The 19,376-nt window shown below is 32.1% G+C and overlaps 1 protein-coding gene across 5 annotated transcripts in view; it reads right to left on the bottom strand.

Moving 5' to 3' along the window:
- Nucleotides 1-4,450: 4,450 nt before the first annotated feature.
- The window catches only part of LOC144975296 (voltage-dependent calcium channel subunit alpha-2/delta-2-like), a 75,059-nt gene continuing 60,133 nt past the window's right edge, over nt 4,451-19,376 (bottom strand). For 3 of the 5 annotated variants that reach the window (XM_078919244.1, XM_078919243.1, XM_078919245.1), the window contains 11 exons: nt 18,600-18,703; nt 17,984-18,088; nt 17,108-17,319; nt 16,784-16,851; nt 15,089-15,167; nt 13,550-13,611; nt 11,876-11,902; nt 10,918-10,949; nt 9,572-9,719; nt 7,201-7,408; nt 5,106-5,349 (listed from right to left, as the gene is read on the bottom strand). In XM_078919244.1, the coding sequence (XP_078775370.1) occupies nt 5,245-5,349; nt 7,201-7,408; nt 9,572-9,719; nt 10,918-10,949; nt 11,876-11,902; nt 13,550-13,611; nt 15,089-15,167; nt 16,784-16,851; nt 17,108-17,319; nt 17,984-18,088; nt 18,600-18,703 (1,150 nt within the window). In that variant the 3' untranslated portion in view covers nt 5,106-5,244. Of the gene's footprint in view, nt 5,350-7,200; nt 7,409-9,571; nt 9,720-10,917; nt 10,950-11,875; nt 11,903-13,549; nt 13,612-15,088; nt 15,168-16,783; nt 16,852-17,107; nt 17,320-17,983; nt 18,089-18,599; nt 18,704-19,376 lie in introns of all 5 variants that reach the window. The other 2 variants (XM_078919246.1, XM_078919247.1) reach the window with 1 other exon arrangement.

Here is a 19,376-nt window from a genome sequence, read left to right as displayed (position 1 = left end):
TAATAATAATAATAATAATAATACATTTAGAAGTATTTCAATGTTTAAAAATGTCCAGAGTGTTTAATGAATGTAATTTCCATTGTTGATATCAAATAATGGGTTTAAAAATATGATGAAGTTTACAAAATGCTTTTTCTTGGAATTATGAACCCCTTAAATTTTTCTTCCTGATTTGATTTTAAAATATTGCTTATTCATTGTGAACATCAAATATTATCAAATCTTTAATTTCCGGGGATCAACACTAATTTGCGGCAAAAACAAAAATCATTTTGTGATAGACTATAGCTTATTTTGGATGTAAAATCATGAGGAGATAAACGTGAATATAACACAAAAGAACAAAAGGAATGCTTCAGTCACAAACCCTTTCTCGGTTTGAGTCCAAAACTTTCCTTTATACATATCTTATTATTTTTCAGAGATATTAAATTCAATTTAGTTTGATAATTTGACTGTATCTGCAGGTTCAGAAAGCTCCGTATGTTGAAAACTCCTGTTTGACCTATTATTTAAATCACTGAATGTTGACAGTTATGCAAATTATTTTAAACTATCATCGTCAAATAGATGGAGTGACATTAATTATTGCGTCCATCTTAGTTCAAAACGATGTTACAATACCAATGCTTGTTTAAAAGATAACAAATAAAACAAATATTGATACGTTAAAAAATAAATAAAATGAAGGCAGCAGCATTTTTACTGCTAGCATCCAGGTGTTGGGAAAAATATCTATGTACAACAATTTATTGTGGTAAAATAATTAGTTGGTGTAATTAACATACATAAAAACATGTATTACTTTTGAGCCAACAAATAATCTTTTAATCTGAAATCATTTTTTTTTTAAAGAACACTTTTTTGATTTCAATCTTGTCTAAACAAATTTCGCAAAACAATAAATACAGTTATGGTAATGATGATAAATAGCAATAATAATAATGATAATAATAAAATTAGTAATAATAATAATAAGAATAATAATAATAATAATAATAATAATAATAATAATAATAATAATAATAATAATAATAATAATAATAATAATAATAATAGTAATTGGTATTATTATTATTATTATTATTATTATTATTATTATTATTATTATTATTATTATTATTATTATTATCCAAACTTCCTAAAAGCCACCCAGTATTAATCACTGTTGAGATAATACATTAAATAAGGATTCTTGGATTTACAGAAATCTGGGAATGTGGTATCGTCGTCAATACCGGACTCCATCATGGCTGTTGTCATTATCACATTTGTTCTAATAATTAATAAATGTATTGGATAACCCTTTCCTCCTCCCCCCCCCCTCTCTCTCTCTCTCTCTCTCTCTCTCTCTCTCTCTCTCTCTCTCTCTCTCTCTCTCTCACACACACACACACACACACACACGTACACTATATACACACATCACAAACATGAATGTATATATATCTATAAATAAAAATGTTTCCTTGCCTGTGTCTGCCCTGATCACAGTGTCATGAACGCGACTCTGGGGTGTACCTAAAATCGTGATCCTTCTTTCTTGAAAACTGTCAATTATCAGAGATGCTATGAAAAACTCCAACATATCATCTTCACAGAATATACAAGCAAAATAAATACAATTAAATCATACGAAGCATGTGTGGAAGGAATATTTGAAAAATACAAAAACCAATCTCAGTTAGGATATAAATATGTATGTACATTTTATCATAATAAAACACCATAATCCTTTTGTATAGCTTAATAAAACCATTTACAATAAACCTTTATTCAAAATTTTCAATTGCACATAATTTACGCCACAAGGTAGCAATAACATTCTGAAGTCTTCATATCAAGTTGTCCACCGAAACAGCGATACTTTAGAGATCCTAATAGAGTTGTACAAAACGAGAATGAAAACTAGAAAGAATTGTCTTCAACCTAAAAGTGAGGAAAAAAAACACATTTACATATTTGAATGTAAGCCAATAAAATAATTAGTTTTTAGAACATTAAAAAAGGTATAAATACCTCCTCAATGTACTTAATAATAATTTACTCGGCAACTTTTTAATTTAGAACCACCTGCATCATAACACAATGGGACATTACAAATACCACATCTTATTTTTCTCCCAACAGAAAAAAAGTTTTAAAAACATTAATGTGTAAAAGTTAATTAAATCACAAGTTTTAAAATATACATTTATAGTAGAGAGAGAGATTAGTAAAAGGTAAGAAGAAGATCAAGAACACATCGAAAACAACCTCCTTCCCTTCCCCCCCCCCCCCCCCCCCCCACCACCATTAAAAAAAAAAAGACTTGATCAAATGAGATAGGCGGAAGTCAAAATAAAATAAAAATTACATAAAATAGTAGATTGCAAAATGTACGTACGAAAGTCTACTAAAATCCAAATATCATGAAAAGAACACAATGTCCATTTCAGTAAGACTAAATTCATGAACATTTACACCCCATTAAATTTATCGTCTCCATTATGTTTTGACTCATGATAGATTTTTGCATTACAAAATATGTCCAGCACAGTACACTACATTGTTTAGCGATTAAAGAGAAAATATTGTTGATCATTGTAAACAATCTCTTACTTAGGCCGCATATATATATATATAAATATATATATATATATATATATATATATATATATATATATATATATATATATATATATATATATATATATATATACAGAGTCACAATGAATATACTGCTGACAATTTCCTTGCACACAGCCTTTGTTTGTTATTTTTTATTTTATACTTTGTGAAAATAATAAGTAACAATAAAAATATCACAAAATTGCCTTTTTTTAAATGCAGAAAAGGGAGAAAAAAAACATCATGAAAACAAAATATGTTGAGCTGAGAGATTCATATTATTCAAGGTCGGGTTGAAATCTTTTCCAAATAAAAAATATGATTAGGTGCAACAAACTTCAAAATCAAACTTAAATACAAATAATGTTAATATCGGCATATCATCAGGGTAAATCAGTAAACAATTAAAAAAAAAAAACAATCGTCGAACCTTACACCCATTCACTCAGTCATTTGCCTCCTTTCAAAGAATGACACTTTCGTTGTACAAAATAATCTGAAGTCATTTTCAATTCAGCAAATTTGTGATGCCCAAAGAGCAACTTCTTAATCAAACAAACTAATGAACAAAAACGAAAATACAAGCTCCAAAAATAAATAAAAGAACAAACTACATCACATGAAACATTTCGGATCAAAACCCCTCTTCGGCCATTTACATCTTTTTAAAAATACACCACCTCATCAACCAAAAGGTCTGTGAACTGGAGTTTAAACCAGTCCCTTAACTATGTTCAAAACCTATCACCAAGGAGAACATTTCCAAGAAGAGTTATAAAACTTCTCATACCTTTAAGCATTACATAAAATTGTGGCACTTAGCCACATTAGCATCCATTTAATTGTAAAATATTGTATTCATAAAAAAAATAAGAAAATTTTAATTAACATTAAAGTATTGAAAAAAATACAGTCATTTATTCTGGAAAAGGCAATGAGGCATATTTTATGCCAAATATAAATCTGCCACACAACGACAAATACAATTTTTTTCTTTTTTGGCACTAAGAGGTCTCGGGTTAAAAAATTTGTGACAAATTTGGGTTCGTCGTATCCAGCAAAGTAAACATACCAAAATGAAAATTTAAAAATTGTTTGCGTCATTGAATTACAGAAAACAGGCTGTCAAAGTTAGTCGTTTTCAGGTTGAAGAAGTTGAAGAGAGAAAAACTGTAACTTTTTTTATAAAGTAAGCAGCAATGTGGCCTAGTGGTATGACACTCGTTTTCGGACCGGAAGGTCCAGAGTTCGAAATTAACATTTAGGGAGGGACACGATGCATGTGAGGCACTATCATAATCTTTTTCATCCAAGACAGCGCTGTTTCTGGCCTGGTATACATTTTACACCTCAGTACAGTGGGGAGAATAGGGGTCTCAATAGCTCAGTTGGTAGAGCACCCGCTTCAAACCCAAAGGGACTGAGATCGATCCCGGGCAAAGTCGAGATCTTTTTCTGACCTCCTGTCCACCCAGCAGTGATTGGGTGGCTGGGTCTATTAGATCTGGTGGAAAGTACTTTGCAATAGACTAGCATCCTATCCAAAGAGTAACAAGCAATTGCTGTTGTTTGTTTCACGCTATAAAAACGGGGATAAAATCCGGTTCCATGGGCCGCATGGCTCTGAAGGATTACAGTGGGATAATGTCAGTAAAGGGCCTTGTTCAAAAACCCAATTTTTTCGCTGCACACAGCAGGACTCAAACTCGAACTACAGGAAGTCCAAATATGTCTGTAATACCACAAGACCACAAGACCGCATAAAATGCTAGGATCTGGTAAAGGAACGATAAACAGAAGATTTATGAATAATGGAAGGCAATCCTGGACAAACTACTAAAAAAAAAGGGTTAAATTTTTAATCTTCCTTAAAAGAGGCATTTCAAAATCATGTTTTTGTGATCTAAATGTTTACATTAAAAAGCACCTTCTTTAGTACTCAAAATTAAATAAACTAACACTGAAAATACAATATCCCTGCATCCCCTTCAATATGCAAAGACATTTATCACAGCCTCAAATACAAAAATCACAAAGATTTTACTTTATACCTGACCCATAAAAGCTGACACATCGACTAGACAACAAAACAAATAAATAGTTTCTATCATAACACTCTCCCGCTGTCAAAAGTAGTCTTTCAGAGCCATGAGGCCAACGGAGCTGGAGTTTATCCCAGTTTCTATAACGTGAATCAGACAGTAGCAATTGCTTGCTACCCTTGGGATAGAATGCTAGTCTATTGCAAGGTACCTTCTGCCAGATCTAATGGATCCAGCTACCCAATCACTGTGGACAGGGGCGTCAGAAAAAAAAATCTCGACTGCACCTGGGATCAATCTCAGTCTCTTTGCATGTGAAGCGAGTGCTCTACCAACTGAGCTATCGGGACAACCCACTGTCAAATCTTCCCTAGAACGGAAATAAAATTCATGACAAAAACAATAAACATTCATCAAAATTCCTCAAAATACATTGTCTTTACACCAACATGGAAATGCACCCATTTATGATTATATGCAAATACCCTCACATCACACACACATAGGCGCATATGTACAGTCACACACACACATGCACACACACAAACACAGACACACATACACATGGGTTAAGTCATAAGGGCTTTGATCATAAAACGGAAGGAATCCATTTGAACATCACTGTAATGACGACTATGTAGACGGACATCCACGATGGATGAAGGCAGCCACCTCCACATTCTGACTGGTCCTCCTGTAATGTCAAACAAATATTAAAAGATGTCAATGAGGGATGAATGGAGAATTGAAGAGCTGGTAATAATAATAATAATAATAATAATAATAATAATAATAATAAATGACATTTGTTGAGCACTTTCCATGAAACAAACATCTCAAAGCACTTTACAGATATTGAATTACATTATGAACATAGGTAGTCAAAATTAAACATGGAAACAAATACACATTGCTAAAGTAATACCAAAAAAAAAAAATTACAGTCAGCATGACATAAAATGAATTGTGAAAAAGTGGGTTTTTAGAGCAAATTAAAACCTTGAGAATATTCTCGATCTCTCTAATCGGTTGCAATAGGGTATTCCAGTGGCCATAATATTGAAAAGAGTGATCACCAAAAGATTTTAACTAGCTTTTTGGTACAGATAATAGAGTGATGTTGCATGTTGACTGAAGGCTTATGGTACGAGGCTTATGGTTTATTAGTTCATAAAGATAAAGAGGGGCTAAACAGTTAAGGCATTTGAAGACTAATAAAGCAATTTTGTAAGCTATTCTATAGCGGTAAGGAAGCCAGTGCAAATTTTCCAAAAGGGGAGAGATATGAATCGAATTTTCTTTTTTGATATATATATATATATTATAGGAGCTGTTGAATTTTGTACCCATTGCAATTTACCAGTTTAATTCAGTGGAAGACCTGATAAAAGGGAGTTGCAATAATCAAGTTTTGATAATACCAAAGAAACCGTCGATTTTTTGGTGACATTTTCAGTTAAAAACTGTCTGACAAGGAATATTCTTTTGATTTCAAAACTCAAAAACTTGCAGACATTATTTACATGGAATGACACGGATAGATTTTCATCAAAGATGATTCCCAGATTCCTAACCTGCTTAGACAAATGCAATTCACTTTTATTTATATAAATGCTTCTAATTTCTAAATGCTTTGTTTGGATGTTTTTGCCAGTTTTAAATTCGCTTAGTTGGAGTTTGTTCTCAATCATCTGGTTCTTAATGTCAATCATACATTTTTTAAAATGCCTAACTGTGTCATTAATATCAGAAAAAGACAAAAACTCATAAATCTGAGAGTCATCTGCATATAAATGGTCCAGAGAATTATGGGAAGCAATAATATAGGATAATGGCTCCATGTATAGACTGAAAAGAATGGGCCCAAGGACCGAGCCCTGAGGCACGCCATATGGCAGTTCTTTTTTCCTCGGAGGGGCAGTCGCTTATTTTTACACATTCTTCATGTCCTTTTAGATAAGACTGAAACCAGTCTAGTACTGTTCATAGATGAATAAGTGGGTGGATGGGTGGACAGATGAAGGGATTGACAGTTGGATCGATCCATGGATGGACAGATGGATGATTAGATGAATAGATGGCCAGATAGATGGATGAATGAATGGGTGGATGGATGAATGGATGGGTGGATGGATGAATGAATGTGTGGATGGATGAATGGATGGAGGAATGGATGAATGGATTGATAAATGGTAAATGGAGCTGAAAAGAGATGTGACAATATGGAAGCAAAATGATAGGCGGATGAATGGATGGATAGATAAATGGGTGGATGGATGGATGGATAAATGGGTGGATGGATAGATAGATGGATAAATGGGTGGATAGATGGATGGATGGATAGATAAAATGGATGGATAGAGGGATAAATGGATGGATGGATGGAATTGAAAAATACATGTGTCAATGTTAATGTTACATGGGGGAAAACGTTGGCTTCCAAAACAAATTGTAGGAAAATCATACCAAGGTACAAAACAAGGACAAAATGAGATAATCCGAATAGAAAGAGATGACCAAGATAACCAATGAAGAGGCAGCTTACATTTAAGTCAGAGTGGTAGCAACCATAAAGTTGTACTCGTTTCCTAGGGTTTTGCGCCAGCTGACATATTATATCCTCTTCCTCATGGGCCGTTATCTCCCTTGGAGCCTGCCCAACTGGGGGATATGATTCGTCACATTCCTCACATGCTGGGTCTACTACCACAAACAGCAGATTTGTGGAAATAAGGCGAATGGCATAGAAATTCCTGAAAAATATCAACAAATCTGAATAAATGCAAAAAAGAGTTGCAATTAAGTTAAAATGTTACAGATTTTTTATATATTCAGCTCTAATTTTAGAGCCATCAGGCCTATTGAGTTAGTATTTATAGGAATTTCTGCAGAATTAACAGAAGCTAAGACATCTTACTTATTTATAAGTATGATGACAATCTATGTTTGTTTTGTTTTTAAGGGTTTTACGGGGCTTGCGACATATTTTAGACCTGTAAATGAGCTCTATAAAAATTGACTGAAACTCTTCGACAAACTGAAGATTCAATTATTTTTTTTTTAAATAAGGCATCATTGGAGAGGAGAGTGATAAATACAATATATCAAAATAGTGGGTGTTATTTCTTACTGGAAGTATGACTGCCATAATTTGATGTAGAAGGAATGCTAAATAAGCATGTCATTCATATAGGTAAAGATGACCTCATCAAAGTCATATTCCTGCCTCTGGAATTTTTTTGACATAGAAAAATAATCACCATTATCATCTTTAACTTCTAGCCATGACCAATTGAATTTATTCCTCACGGAACTCACATCTTTATCGATGCTCGACAAGTCTGAATTGCGATCCATGAACAGCTCAGCCATTGTGAGAACATTAGAATAATGTAGCAATGAGCAAACTTGATTTTCAATCAGTAAATGACAGAGAAAAAAAAAATTAAATAAATATGACTTCAGGCCAATACAGTGAATTATTAAGTAGAAGTGAATTATCAAGAAGAAACTTCGGCAGGCGTAGCGGTAGCGGAAAAATTCAAAGAATCGAAATGAAGGTAAATCGCCACAAAACAGCAAGCTCGCTTGGGCTTGAGCAAAACAATGCCAGAAAACGTCCTGATTTGCACGGGAATTAATTAGGCTACTTACCATTGTTCCTTATGATCAGGTACTCAATCAGTGAAGAAACGGTCAACCAGTTTGTTTACAACGTGAGGCAATCGAAATGTGCTTGTAGCAATCTATCCTAACTTTCGATTTGAAGATGTCTACATAACGGACTTGCGGCATTCGCAATTTACTTTATCATAGTTTTGAGACTCCCCAGGCAAATGTGGTCAATTTTGGCTTAGATGAAACAGTGAAATTTATCGTTCGGTGGCTCACTTAAAATTGGCTACAGTTGGGATCACGACGGTTTGGAAAGTGAAAAAATAATTTAACGAAGGATGTGTGAAAATACCCAGGGAAGTGTTCAGACACACCTTTTATAAAAAGCGTCGCTTTGTCTTGGCAATATATACATCGTTAAAATAAAGGGTCCCCATGAGCTATGCGTAGCGCTGTGGAACACTCCTAATTATTTTACGGTCATTCGACTACGATTTGTGAATTCTTTCTTTTTTTCTTTCTTTCTTTCCTTTTTTAAATATTTGAATTTGACAAATTGACTGATTTCAGTTAATTGACTGAGAATTTACAGGTCTAATATTTAGGTCATTTCAGCGCCAGTAAAAAGGAAGAAAATGGGATGTCAAAGATTCTAGATTTACAATTTCAAAGCACAGAAGAAAAAAGTAAGACAAAAGAGAAGGGTTGAAATAGGGATGTAGATGTCGGTTCCAAGAGCACACTATCAGTGTAAGTTTGAGATCACCTAAAAGTCTCATCCATACACAAACGCTGGTCCCCACTATGAGGAATACATTCAAATGTTTAAAAACCAATATATAATATAAGGATTTACAAGGAAATAATATCTCCCAAAACTAAAACTATACATGTGACTGTTTCCCTCCCAGTCAAGGACTTCAGCCATGGCTAGGACAAAACTCAATATAAAATCGTTCAAACAGAAATATTGTTCAGAGTGGATTTTTCAAGATCCACAAATAACAACAAACATTTGAATTTTTTTTAATGTATTTTTTTTTTTTTTTTTTTTAGTTGGGGTGTGTGGGGGGGGGGGGGGGGGGTCATCAGAAACCTTCCTACTTGAAATAACAATTCTCAATCAATTCTTATTTGTGGAAAAGGATAATGGGTACCTGGCTTTTAGAGTATGATTGTTTTGAGATTTTTAGTAAATATTGTTTCTTGACCAGACAATCAAGCTCATTGATAAATGATTAGAAATGAAATAAATACATTAAACATGTTCAAAAAGCATGTCGATTTTGATGAAATCTTACCTTGTACAGTTATCACATTGAATTCCACCCTGGTGAGCTTCAACGTCATCCTGCTGAGTTTTAATTCCGCCTGGTATAGTATCGTTGATGAAGTAATACTGTTGGATTGATTTCACACACTCTTTCTCATCATCCTCTTTGTTTTCAGCTGAAATAATATATTGACAAAGGATAAACGGGTTATTTCTTTCAAGTTCTTTTCATTGGCACAATGGGGTGTCACAATTGGAACACAGGGTGTCCGGACTGGGACAAGTGACTAGGGCCCATTTATCAAGAACGAAAGACACAAATAAAATGTGATAATGGACTAATAATTCTATCTAAAACCTTAGAAGAATGGTGTTTGCAACACATGCAACAGATAAAGTCATTGAGCTGAGAGAGCCATTTTGGCGGTCTGAATTGGAACACCCCACCCCACCTGCACATATTCAAATGGCAGCCTATTATAAATAGCAATGCAAAATTTACTTTGTATAGAGACAATCAATGTGAGTGGTTCTTATGGCAAAAATCCTCAAAAATATTATTTAAAAAACTATTTTACAAAAATAATATTTTAAAACTATTTCATAATATTCCCTTTTAAACAAGCATTATATTATTGGCAAAACCAAAATTAAGTAGTGCAGACACACTTAACCCTTTCCTTACCACCTAGAGGAAAATAGTCACATTCGTTACGATGCCACCGACAATTTTCTTATTCTGATTTCTCTTGTACATCACAAAATCTAAAGAAATGCTTTGATTGCAGCTATAAATACTAAATACTGTGTTGTAGACATCATTTTGCTGAACAACAATCTGCATAGAATGCACTTGTTACTTTTTGTTTGATTAGGAAAAGTCTATTTTGTGTCGCGTGGGTGTGAATTTTCGAGGGAATTTCTAAAAATGGCTGGTAAGGAGAGAGTTAACGTTGGAACATTCCATCTATCAGCCTTTTACCCCCTTCCTCCCTCCCCACTCTCCTAATCAACTGCCTCTGATTCTTTACTATCCTTCAAAACCTTCATTCCCTACAAACTTGACTCAAACTTTTCATTTCTATTCCTTAAGTGACGATTTTAAACTCTTTTAAAGGCCAACAAATATTTCGGTGAGAGAATATCAAATAAATGCCATGGTGTATAGGAGGAACGAAATTGACGTCACCCAGCTCTTTGTTATTGTTTTTAGACAGCCATTTTCTAATTAAATCTCACTAAATTCTATCAATCAGACTATAAATGTACAAGGTTACACATAGTTTTGTGTGTTGGTACATTATATCCGGCTGGAGGATGTGATGAGTATTTTAGCTAAATGCACAGCATCAGTTGGTTGTTGTTAACACTTACCCATTACTTCTACAGACGGTGAAAAGACCCAGCTGAAAAGAGTAAAATGAAAATTTATAAATACAAAAATATGGACATTTAAATGTCACATATCCATGTTCTAATTACTAACTTTGCTGTAAGCCTAGTGACTCTTGTGAAAAATTACCTGGCAATATCTAGTACTTAATTGTGAGCGTGCATATACCCAAAAAAAATGCGATTGTGATTGAAACACGGACTTTGTTGCATAAAGTGTAACTTTTGTTCCTTATGGCATGCTGGGTTACTAGTATGTCAATGAATGATAGTGATGATTAAATCATCAAAATCCACGGGCATATCCATCAATTCAGAGGTCTTACCAAAATTGCAAAGTCTGCATCTTGTTTTAAACCAGACATCATTATTAGCTTGCAAAGAATACTCTCTGCTTTAATCCAGAAGTTATTGGGGGTTTTTTTGTTCTCTTAGTGTAACTTGTATATGATTTCCAATATGTGACCCACCGTCTCAAAACAGTATTATGTTGAGATGACTAGTACTTCGAAAAGTGAATTTAGAAATGAAATAATGAAAACTACGACCTTTGAATGTTTTGCAATGCAAACGATAGTATTTATTCTCGACTATAACATGGGGTAAACTGACCCGAAGTTTCACGTTCATGGTTATAAATTGAAATTTCAGTCATCCCGACTTAATACGGTTTTGAGACGTCTGGTCACATATATTTGAGCATGATCTAATCTAAACATTTTGATTTCCTTTCTTCTTCCTTCTTTTTCCCACTTTTTTTTTAAACCCATGGAAAAAGTAACTGAAAATCTTAAATATAGACTACATTTAAAACATTCATTAAAAATTAAAAATAAGAAGAAAACAGTGAGAATTGTTTGTACACAAGGTAATAAAATCAACCTCAATTTGTCTGCCTATAACAGATAATATTCTTACACTTAAATCAAATAGATCTTACCTGAAAATGTTAAAACTTGAAAATGCCCTGTGAGGAGTAAGGGAAAAAATAGAGTGCATGTGACCATACAAACAAAAGAGAATGAATTTGGTTTGCCCAAATAATTATATCGGGTGTGAGAGAAAAAACTGGAAAAGTTTGCAAGCTTGCAGCCACCAGACTATAAATCATACAAGTCTGAAATTTTACCATAATCAAACCCAATTATTCAAATTTAGGTATACAATTTTTTCGAAAAAATATATTGAAAAATTTAAATTCCATGATTGTTTTAATAACAACACTGCAAAAAATGCCATATCGAAAATTTTGATTGTAATTCTCAAATTTTGATGTGATCTTTTGATCCCTTTTCGATTTTGCTTTATGAATGATCCGTAGCATTTTCCCCATGATCCAATTGATTTTCTAATGTCTTGAATAGTAAGTCGATCCCAGGCATTTTGAATTGACTCTTTTAACTCTGTTTGTGTGTAAAAAGTTGTACCACCTGGTTGATAAACCATCAATGACGAAATGCTGTTGTCCATGGGATTCAAGTCATGGTACATTGGAGGCTATTCATCTTTGGAAATAAATTGAATATGATTTCTGCTTGTACTGAAAATTAAGGAGCAGTTTTAGAAGCAAAAAAAAAAATGACCCAAGACTTTGTCACGATCAATCACTTGTTTTTCAACCTTACACAGCAACTTCTTACACTAGTAAAACTGCACTGCTAAAACAAGACACAAATTTGGAAATTTTCGATATCATGATTTTTATACGAGTTTGGTATAACTGGCATAGTTTCTTAACTAATAAAGCATGTTTTATTAAATTTGGCAAGAATTAACTTAAGGATAAGTTCTTGTTGCTTGTAAATCTTCGAATATGTTTGGTTTCTACGACACGGAAAAACGTCATAATTTTTTCCAGTTTTATTTTTCTCACACCCTATACAATTCAATTTAATTAAATCACACATAAATTCAATTCAAATTCAAATGTTTATTTTAGGCCATTGGCCAATAGTCATAACATCTCTCTAACAAATAATTCTAACTATTATAATCATAAAGGGATAACGTTCTTTTAGTAATCGTTTATAGCTAAAAAAAAAAATAAAGCAATAATAATAATAATAATAATAATAATAATATAATAATAATAATAATAATAATAATAATAATAATAATAATAATAATAATAATAATAATAATAATAATAATACAAAACAAGGAAAATTAGAGTGGAGAGGATTGCCAAGACATTTGAATTTTGCCATTGAGCAGCGAATATTCTAGTGGCATGACACTCGTGTTTGGACCAATAACTGAGGGTTTGAGTCCTGCACAAAGTGGTGCAAAGCTGTGTCCTTGGAAAAGGCTCTTTACTCATATTCTCTCACCATTCTCAGATGAAAAATGAGTATCTGGCTGTTCACAGCATCATCTCTGTTAAAAAAAAAGTTGCAATATCGCCTTACAGGAATCGTGTCTCATCCTACTGGTTAAGTGTTACTAGTGTTGCTGTTAACTAGGGACCCATTGTAAAGCGTTTTGAGCATAGTTTGTGGATATTTTTTTGCGCTATATAAATGCTCAAGTTTTTCAAGTTTAAGACAACATTATGACAAGCCCCAAACAAAACAGGGAAGCGTTGAAAAACAAGATATAAAAACATTGAAACTACCATGTGACTTTGCTGGTCCAAAAGCTGGTGGTAAGAAACTCCGATAACAGGTTGAAGGAAGGCTGGAATGAAGAAAATGAAAAATAAAATTTTTAAAACTTATTCTTATCAGACCTCCGAAAAATTAGTAGAATTATGAAATTTTTCCAGCTATTTCAGAACTTCATGAGCATCTCTTAGTCATCAAAACGTATTGAAATATAAAAGATGATGCAAGACTATATAATTCTAGAGGATTTTGAAATGTTATTTAATCCTTGTGACGGTAAATTGTGGATTTTTAAGTCAATTGTGGCGACTGCAATTTTTATCTCCCCAAATAATACGAATTTTTAGATTTTCAAGTAGGCAGGTTTGTCTTCTTGTCCTCTAGGACCTCAGGAGGGCTAAGGGAGGGAAGGGGGAGGGAAGACGTGGTGTGTCAATAAAACAAAAATCCCAAAACTTATTATTACACTTGATCACATTTTCTAAATTGCAGAAACTACAAACTAGTGCTATCATAGTAGTCTTTTAGAACCATGAGGCCCATTTCTATAGCTTAAAATGGACAATAACAATTGCTTGCTACCCTTTGGATAGGACGCTAGTTTATCACAAAGTACTTTCTGCCAGATATGACAGACCCTGCGACCCAATCACTGCTAGGTGGACAGAGGGGCCAGAAAAAAATCTTGACCGCAGCCAGGATCGAATTCAGTCCCTTTTTATGTGAAGTGAGTGCTCTACCAACTGAGTTATAGGGGGGACACCCAAGTGCTATCATGAGATGAACAGAATCATCCTGTCCAGAGTCTGTGAAGAAGATCGACATTCCATCTTCATACAGTGTAATTTTTCATCTGCCGGGTAAAAAGATGGCCTAATAAAAATGGATGGCTGATTCCATATATCTGAACATTACGACTGTTTGCAAGTAATGCAATAGGGAACAAAAGTGTGATATAAAAAAAACGGTTCCAATCTCATTGGAAGTGTAAAGCCACTCTCCCAGAGGACTGGATATATACCTTGTGTGATTGATCTTCTGGTTTCAGAGTGATGGCACCTTATTGTATAGACTAAATATATGCTGGTTGTCAATAAAGAATATCCATCCTCGCTCGTTTACATCCCGTAATCCTAGGAAACTGCCCAAACATCCTGCAACTAACATAGTTATGCCACTTTATGATTTAATATGAAACCTATTCAATCACATACACACTCCCAAGGAACTGGAAAAGTAGGTGAGCCATCGCGACTTTTCCTCCCTATTGGGTCTCAAAGCTCTCACTTGTGTGTAAACCTTTTAGTGCTATCGTTTGGATACTATTGAGTGCTTCAAGTCGAGACTTAAAACAGAATATTTTAGATTAGCTTCCCCTTAATATTTCAAAATTTAATATTTAAATTTTCTTAAAATTCTCATACCACCCATGTCATGTAAAGCGCCATTGAAGACGTTAGGTCGATATTGGCGCTATATAAATTCTATTTATTTGTTCTATCAGACAATTAGAACTTAAATAAAATGAGACTACTGATTTAAAAACTCACAATAGTGAAGCTCCTAAACCCAGCACTAAATGTGTCCTCCTCTATCTTGCAGGCTGCTTGGAAGTCATATTGCACCATCCTGAAAAAAAATATTAGATATGCTGCACTTTTGATGTTTTTGTTTGTTTTTAAGGGTTTTACGGTGCTTGCAACACCTGTTCATTTGGGAAACTGATGAATGATTTTTCATTATCATTGTGGTTATTTATTATCATTATCACCATCATCATCATTATCATTGTCATCATCGTCATCACCACCACCACCATCATCATCATCATCGGTATCAATATCATTATTCTAATATAATTATTATTATTATTATTATTATTATTATATTATTATTATTATTATTATTATTATTATTATTATTATTTTTTATTATTATTTTTATGATTATTAGTATGATTATTATTATTACAATTCTTCTTCTTCTTCTTATAATTATTATTATTATTATTATTATTATTATATTATTATTATTATTATATTATTATTATTATTATATTATTATTATTATTATTATTATTATTATTTATTATTATGATTATTATGATTATTATTATGATTATTATTATTATTACGATTCTTCTTCTTCTTCTTTTTCTTCTTTCTTCTTCTTCTTCTTCTTCTTCTTTCTTCTTCTTCTTCTTCTTCTTCTTCTTCTTCTTCTTCTTCTTCTTCTTCTTTTATTATTATTATTTTATTATTATTATTATTATTATATTATTATTATCATAATATTATTATATCTTCTTTCTTACTTCTTCTTCTCTTTTATTATTATTATTATTATTATTATTATTATTATTATTATTATTATTATTATTATTATTATTATTATTATTATTATTATTATTATCATTATTATTATTATATATTATTATTATTATTATTATTATTATTATTATACATTATTATTATTATTATTATTATATTATTATTATTATTATTATTAATTTATCTTCTTTCTATCTTCTTACTTCTTATTATTATTATTATTATTATTATTATTATTCATTATTATTATTATTTATTATTATTATTATTATTATTATTATTATTATTATTATTATTATTTTATTATTATTATTATTATTATATTATTATTATATTATTATTATTATTATTATTATTATTATCATTTATTATATTATATTATTATATATTATTATTATTATCATTATTATTATTATTATTATTATTATTATTATATATATTATTATTTTTTAAATTATTTATTATTATTATTATTATTATTATTATTATTATTATTATTATTTATTATATTATTTTATTATTATTATTTTTATATTATTATTATTACGATTCTTCTTTTCTTCTTCTTTTCTTCTTCTTCTTCTTCTTCTTCTTCTTCTTCTTCTTCTTCTTTCTTCTTCTTCTTCTCTCTTCTTCTTCTTCTTATTATTATTATTATTATTATTATTATTATTATTATTATTTATTATTATTATTATTATTATTATTATTATTATTATTATTTTTATGATTATTATTATGATTATTATTATTATGATTATTATTATTATGATTGTTATTATTATTATTATTATTATTATTATTATTATTATTATTATTATTATTATTATTATTATTATTATTATTATTATTATTATTATCATTATTATCATTATTATTATTATCATCATCATCATCAGCATTACTTCTTATTACCTGCCATAGACTGTTCCATTCATTGCATGCATCACAGGTGGGTCTACCAAACCAAAAAATCGACCAACCTTAAATGGAAATGATTTAACATAAATCAACAATGAAATTGGCTTTATATACTTGTATATCATGATCACTCAACATTATACATTTGTGGATATGTAGTGCCTTACAAGGTTGAACTTTGTGTGTCATTTGGCTAAAAAAAAAATGTTAATAACAACACTTTTCATTTTATTGCTTTTCACTTTATTCAGCTAGAAGCTTTACTTTCCTGTTAATTTCTTCGAGAAAACAGAATTAATAAGATAAACAATACAAAACCTGTTCCCTGGCATCGTCCCTGCTGCTGGCAACAAGAAAGCCTCCATCATCAATGAGATAACAGACCAGGGCATAGTCTTCACATGTGAGCAGACCATCAAAGTCAATGTCACCTGCCCTTTGTCTGTTTAGAGTTATCTCCCGCGTTTTGTCTTTTATACTCTCATGAACAACTTTCATAAACTTGTCATGGCTCACACGCAGTCCAGCAACTAAAAGACAATAAAAGAATCTGTGAGTCGCAGCAATCCATCATTAAAGACCTCAGCTTGTTTAAATACCAATGACTACATCAATTCAATACTTTCAGATTTTTCTTAAGCTTTTAACAAAGTAGACGACAAAGGATTTTTAAAATAACTTAAGATGTATGGAATTACGGGATAAGAGCTGAATTGGATTAATTTTTATTTTTTCAAATGGGACCCAAAGAGGAATTGAGTCAATGAAATACCGGTAAGATCATATGTACCTCAGGGAGCAGTTTTAGGACCGTTACTTTTTCTTTAATATTAATGACATATATGAGCATTTCACAAGGCTAAGATTATTTGGAAATGATACTTTCTTTTAGAGACATTATACACTGAAAATGCTAACAACATTCTGGGATAAGAAATAGTAAAAAGAATCGATTTGCCATTAACTTTTTCCTCTTACTCGTATAGAACCAAGATCAGAGGAAACAACGTCCTTCCAAAAAGAACCTGGTTCTTCCAAATCGATCACCAAATCCGTATTGAAGTAGTACTAGAGCCACCAGGATTTCACTTGACTTGGGGTACCATCCATTGCGTGTTTGATAGGGGGTTACAACACATTCAAGCAACCTGATGACCTAATTCTTGAAAATACATTACTTCTTATACAACTTACTTGCGGGCTTATCTGAGACATGATCCTGCTTGTGTATTTCCGTTGAAACTGTGACAGGGCGGGCGACATTGATAAAAGGCTCTGATGACTTGTTGGATCGTTTAGCTGAAAAAAGAAAATGCTTCATTCCTTTCTTGTTTGCTTGTTTAAAAATGTTTAAAGTTCAATATAAATAGTAATGACAAATCCTTGTCTCTGTACGGAGGATGTACAAACAGTGCAACACTAATATTATTTGTGAGAACAAATGCTTAAAAAGTTCCCCGCAGGTGACTGAAATCTTATGAAATGCCAAGGTCAGGACAAAACCAAGTAATCTCCTTCCAAGACAGTAAGCGACTTCCCTGCCCACTAAGGGAGGTCAGGAACTCCACCCAGAAATAAACAGTTGTGTTAGCACGGCAATCTCCATCAATGAGGGAAATGAATATTCATGAGTATCAATGGAATCATCTATGTATTATAATAAATCACTCTACATTATGGCAAATAATTAATTATGCTGTAAAAAGAAGTAAATAATAACGCTTTTAAAACGAGTAAATTATAAAAACTTCAGTGACAATCTGGAAATTTTTATTTTTTTAAATAAATAGATATGTGTTTGGCTACCTACCTATGATGTGATCTGCCATGAAAAGACAACCCCTAGCGTACAGTGTCCGGGTGTATAAAGACGACTTCCTAAGGTCTCGCATTTTCTTGAAATAGTCAGCTTCACTAGAAAGTTTCAGAAAAAAATACATTATTATTTTGACATGTATTTATGTGAGAACATAAAAGTGAGAAGAACTCAATAAAATATTGGCCTTCTTTTTTCATTTAGACAGGTTGATTCATTAAAATTGGGCATTACTGTCATTCATATTCAAAAAAAAAAAAGAAAAAATATGGTACCTTCCCTGGTAGTCAGGGGTCCCAATAACTTAAATGGAAGAGCACTTACTTCACATGCAAAGAGACCAACATCTTAACAACGCCACATTATCTCATAAATAAATAAAATAAATAAATTCCATTTATTCATCCCTAAGGGGAAAAATTTTTTTAGGGTCAATTCCAAGGGAAGACTGGAATAACCCAGGCATTAGCCCCAGTGAAGCGCCGCAAAGTGAGCTAAGGCTAGGTGACTTGCTCAAGGCCACACAACACGGTGGGTAGTCGAACTCGGTACCTTTCAGGTACAAAGCAAAGACTATACCGCTGAGCCAGGCTGTCAATGATTAGTGTTTCATTCAGCCTGTTTTGTTGATAAAGGGGAAACCCGAAACATCCATTTTATCTGTTTTCGTATATTTAAATTGAAGCTTACATTCAATTTCACATTGTTATTAATTTCTCCGAGCTTTGAGAGGCAACATTTTACATACAACACTAGGAATATTCAATAACC

Source organism: Berghia stephanieae, chromosome 6, assembly GCF_034508935.2.
Source record: "Berghia stephanieae isolate SIO BIC M18660-M18661 chromosome 6, UCSD_Bste_1.3, whole genome shotgun sequence".
In the NCBI taxonomy this organism is placed as follows: domain Eukaryota; kingdom Metazoa; phylum Mollusca; class Gastropoda; order Nudibranchia; family Aeolidiidae; genus Berghia; species Berghia stephanieae.
The sequence above is the reverse complement of the archived record's forward strand: the minus strand, read 5'-3'. Positions and strand labels throughout refer to the sequence as shown.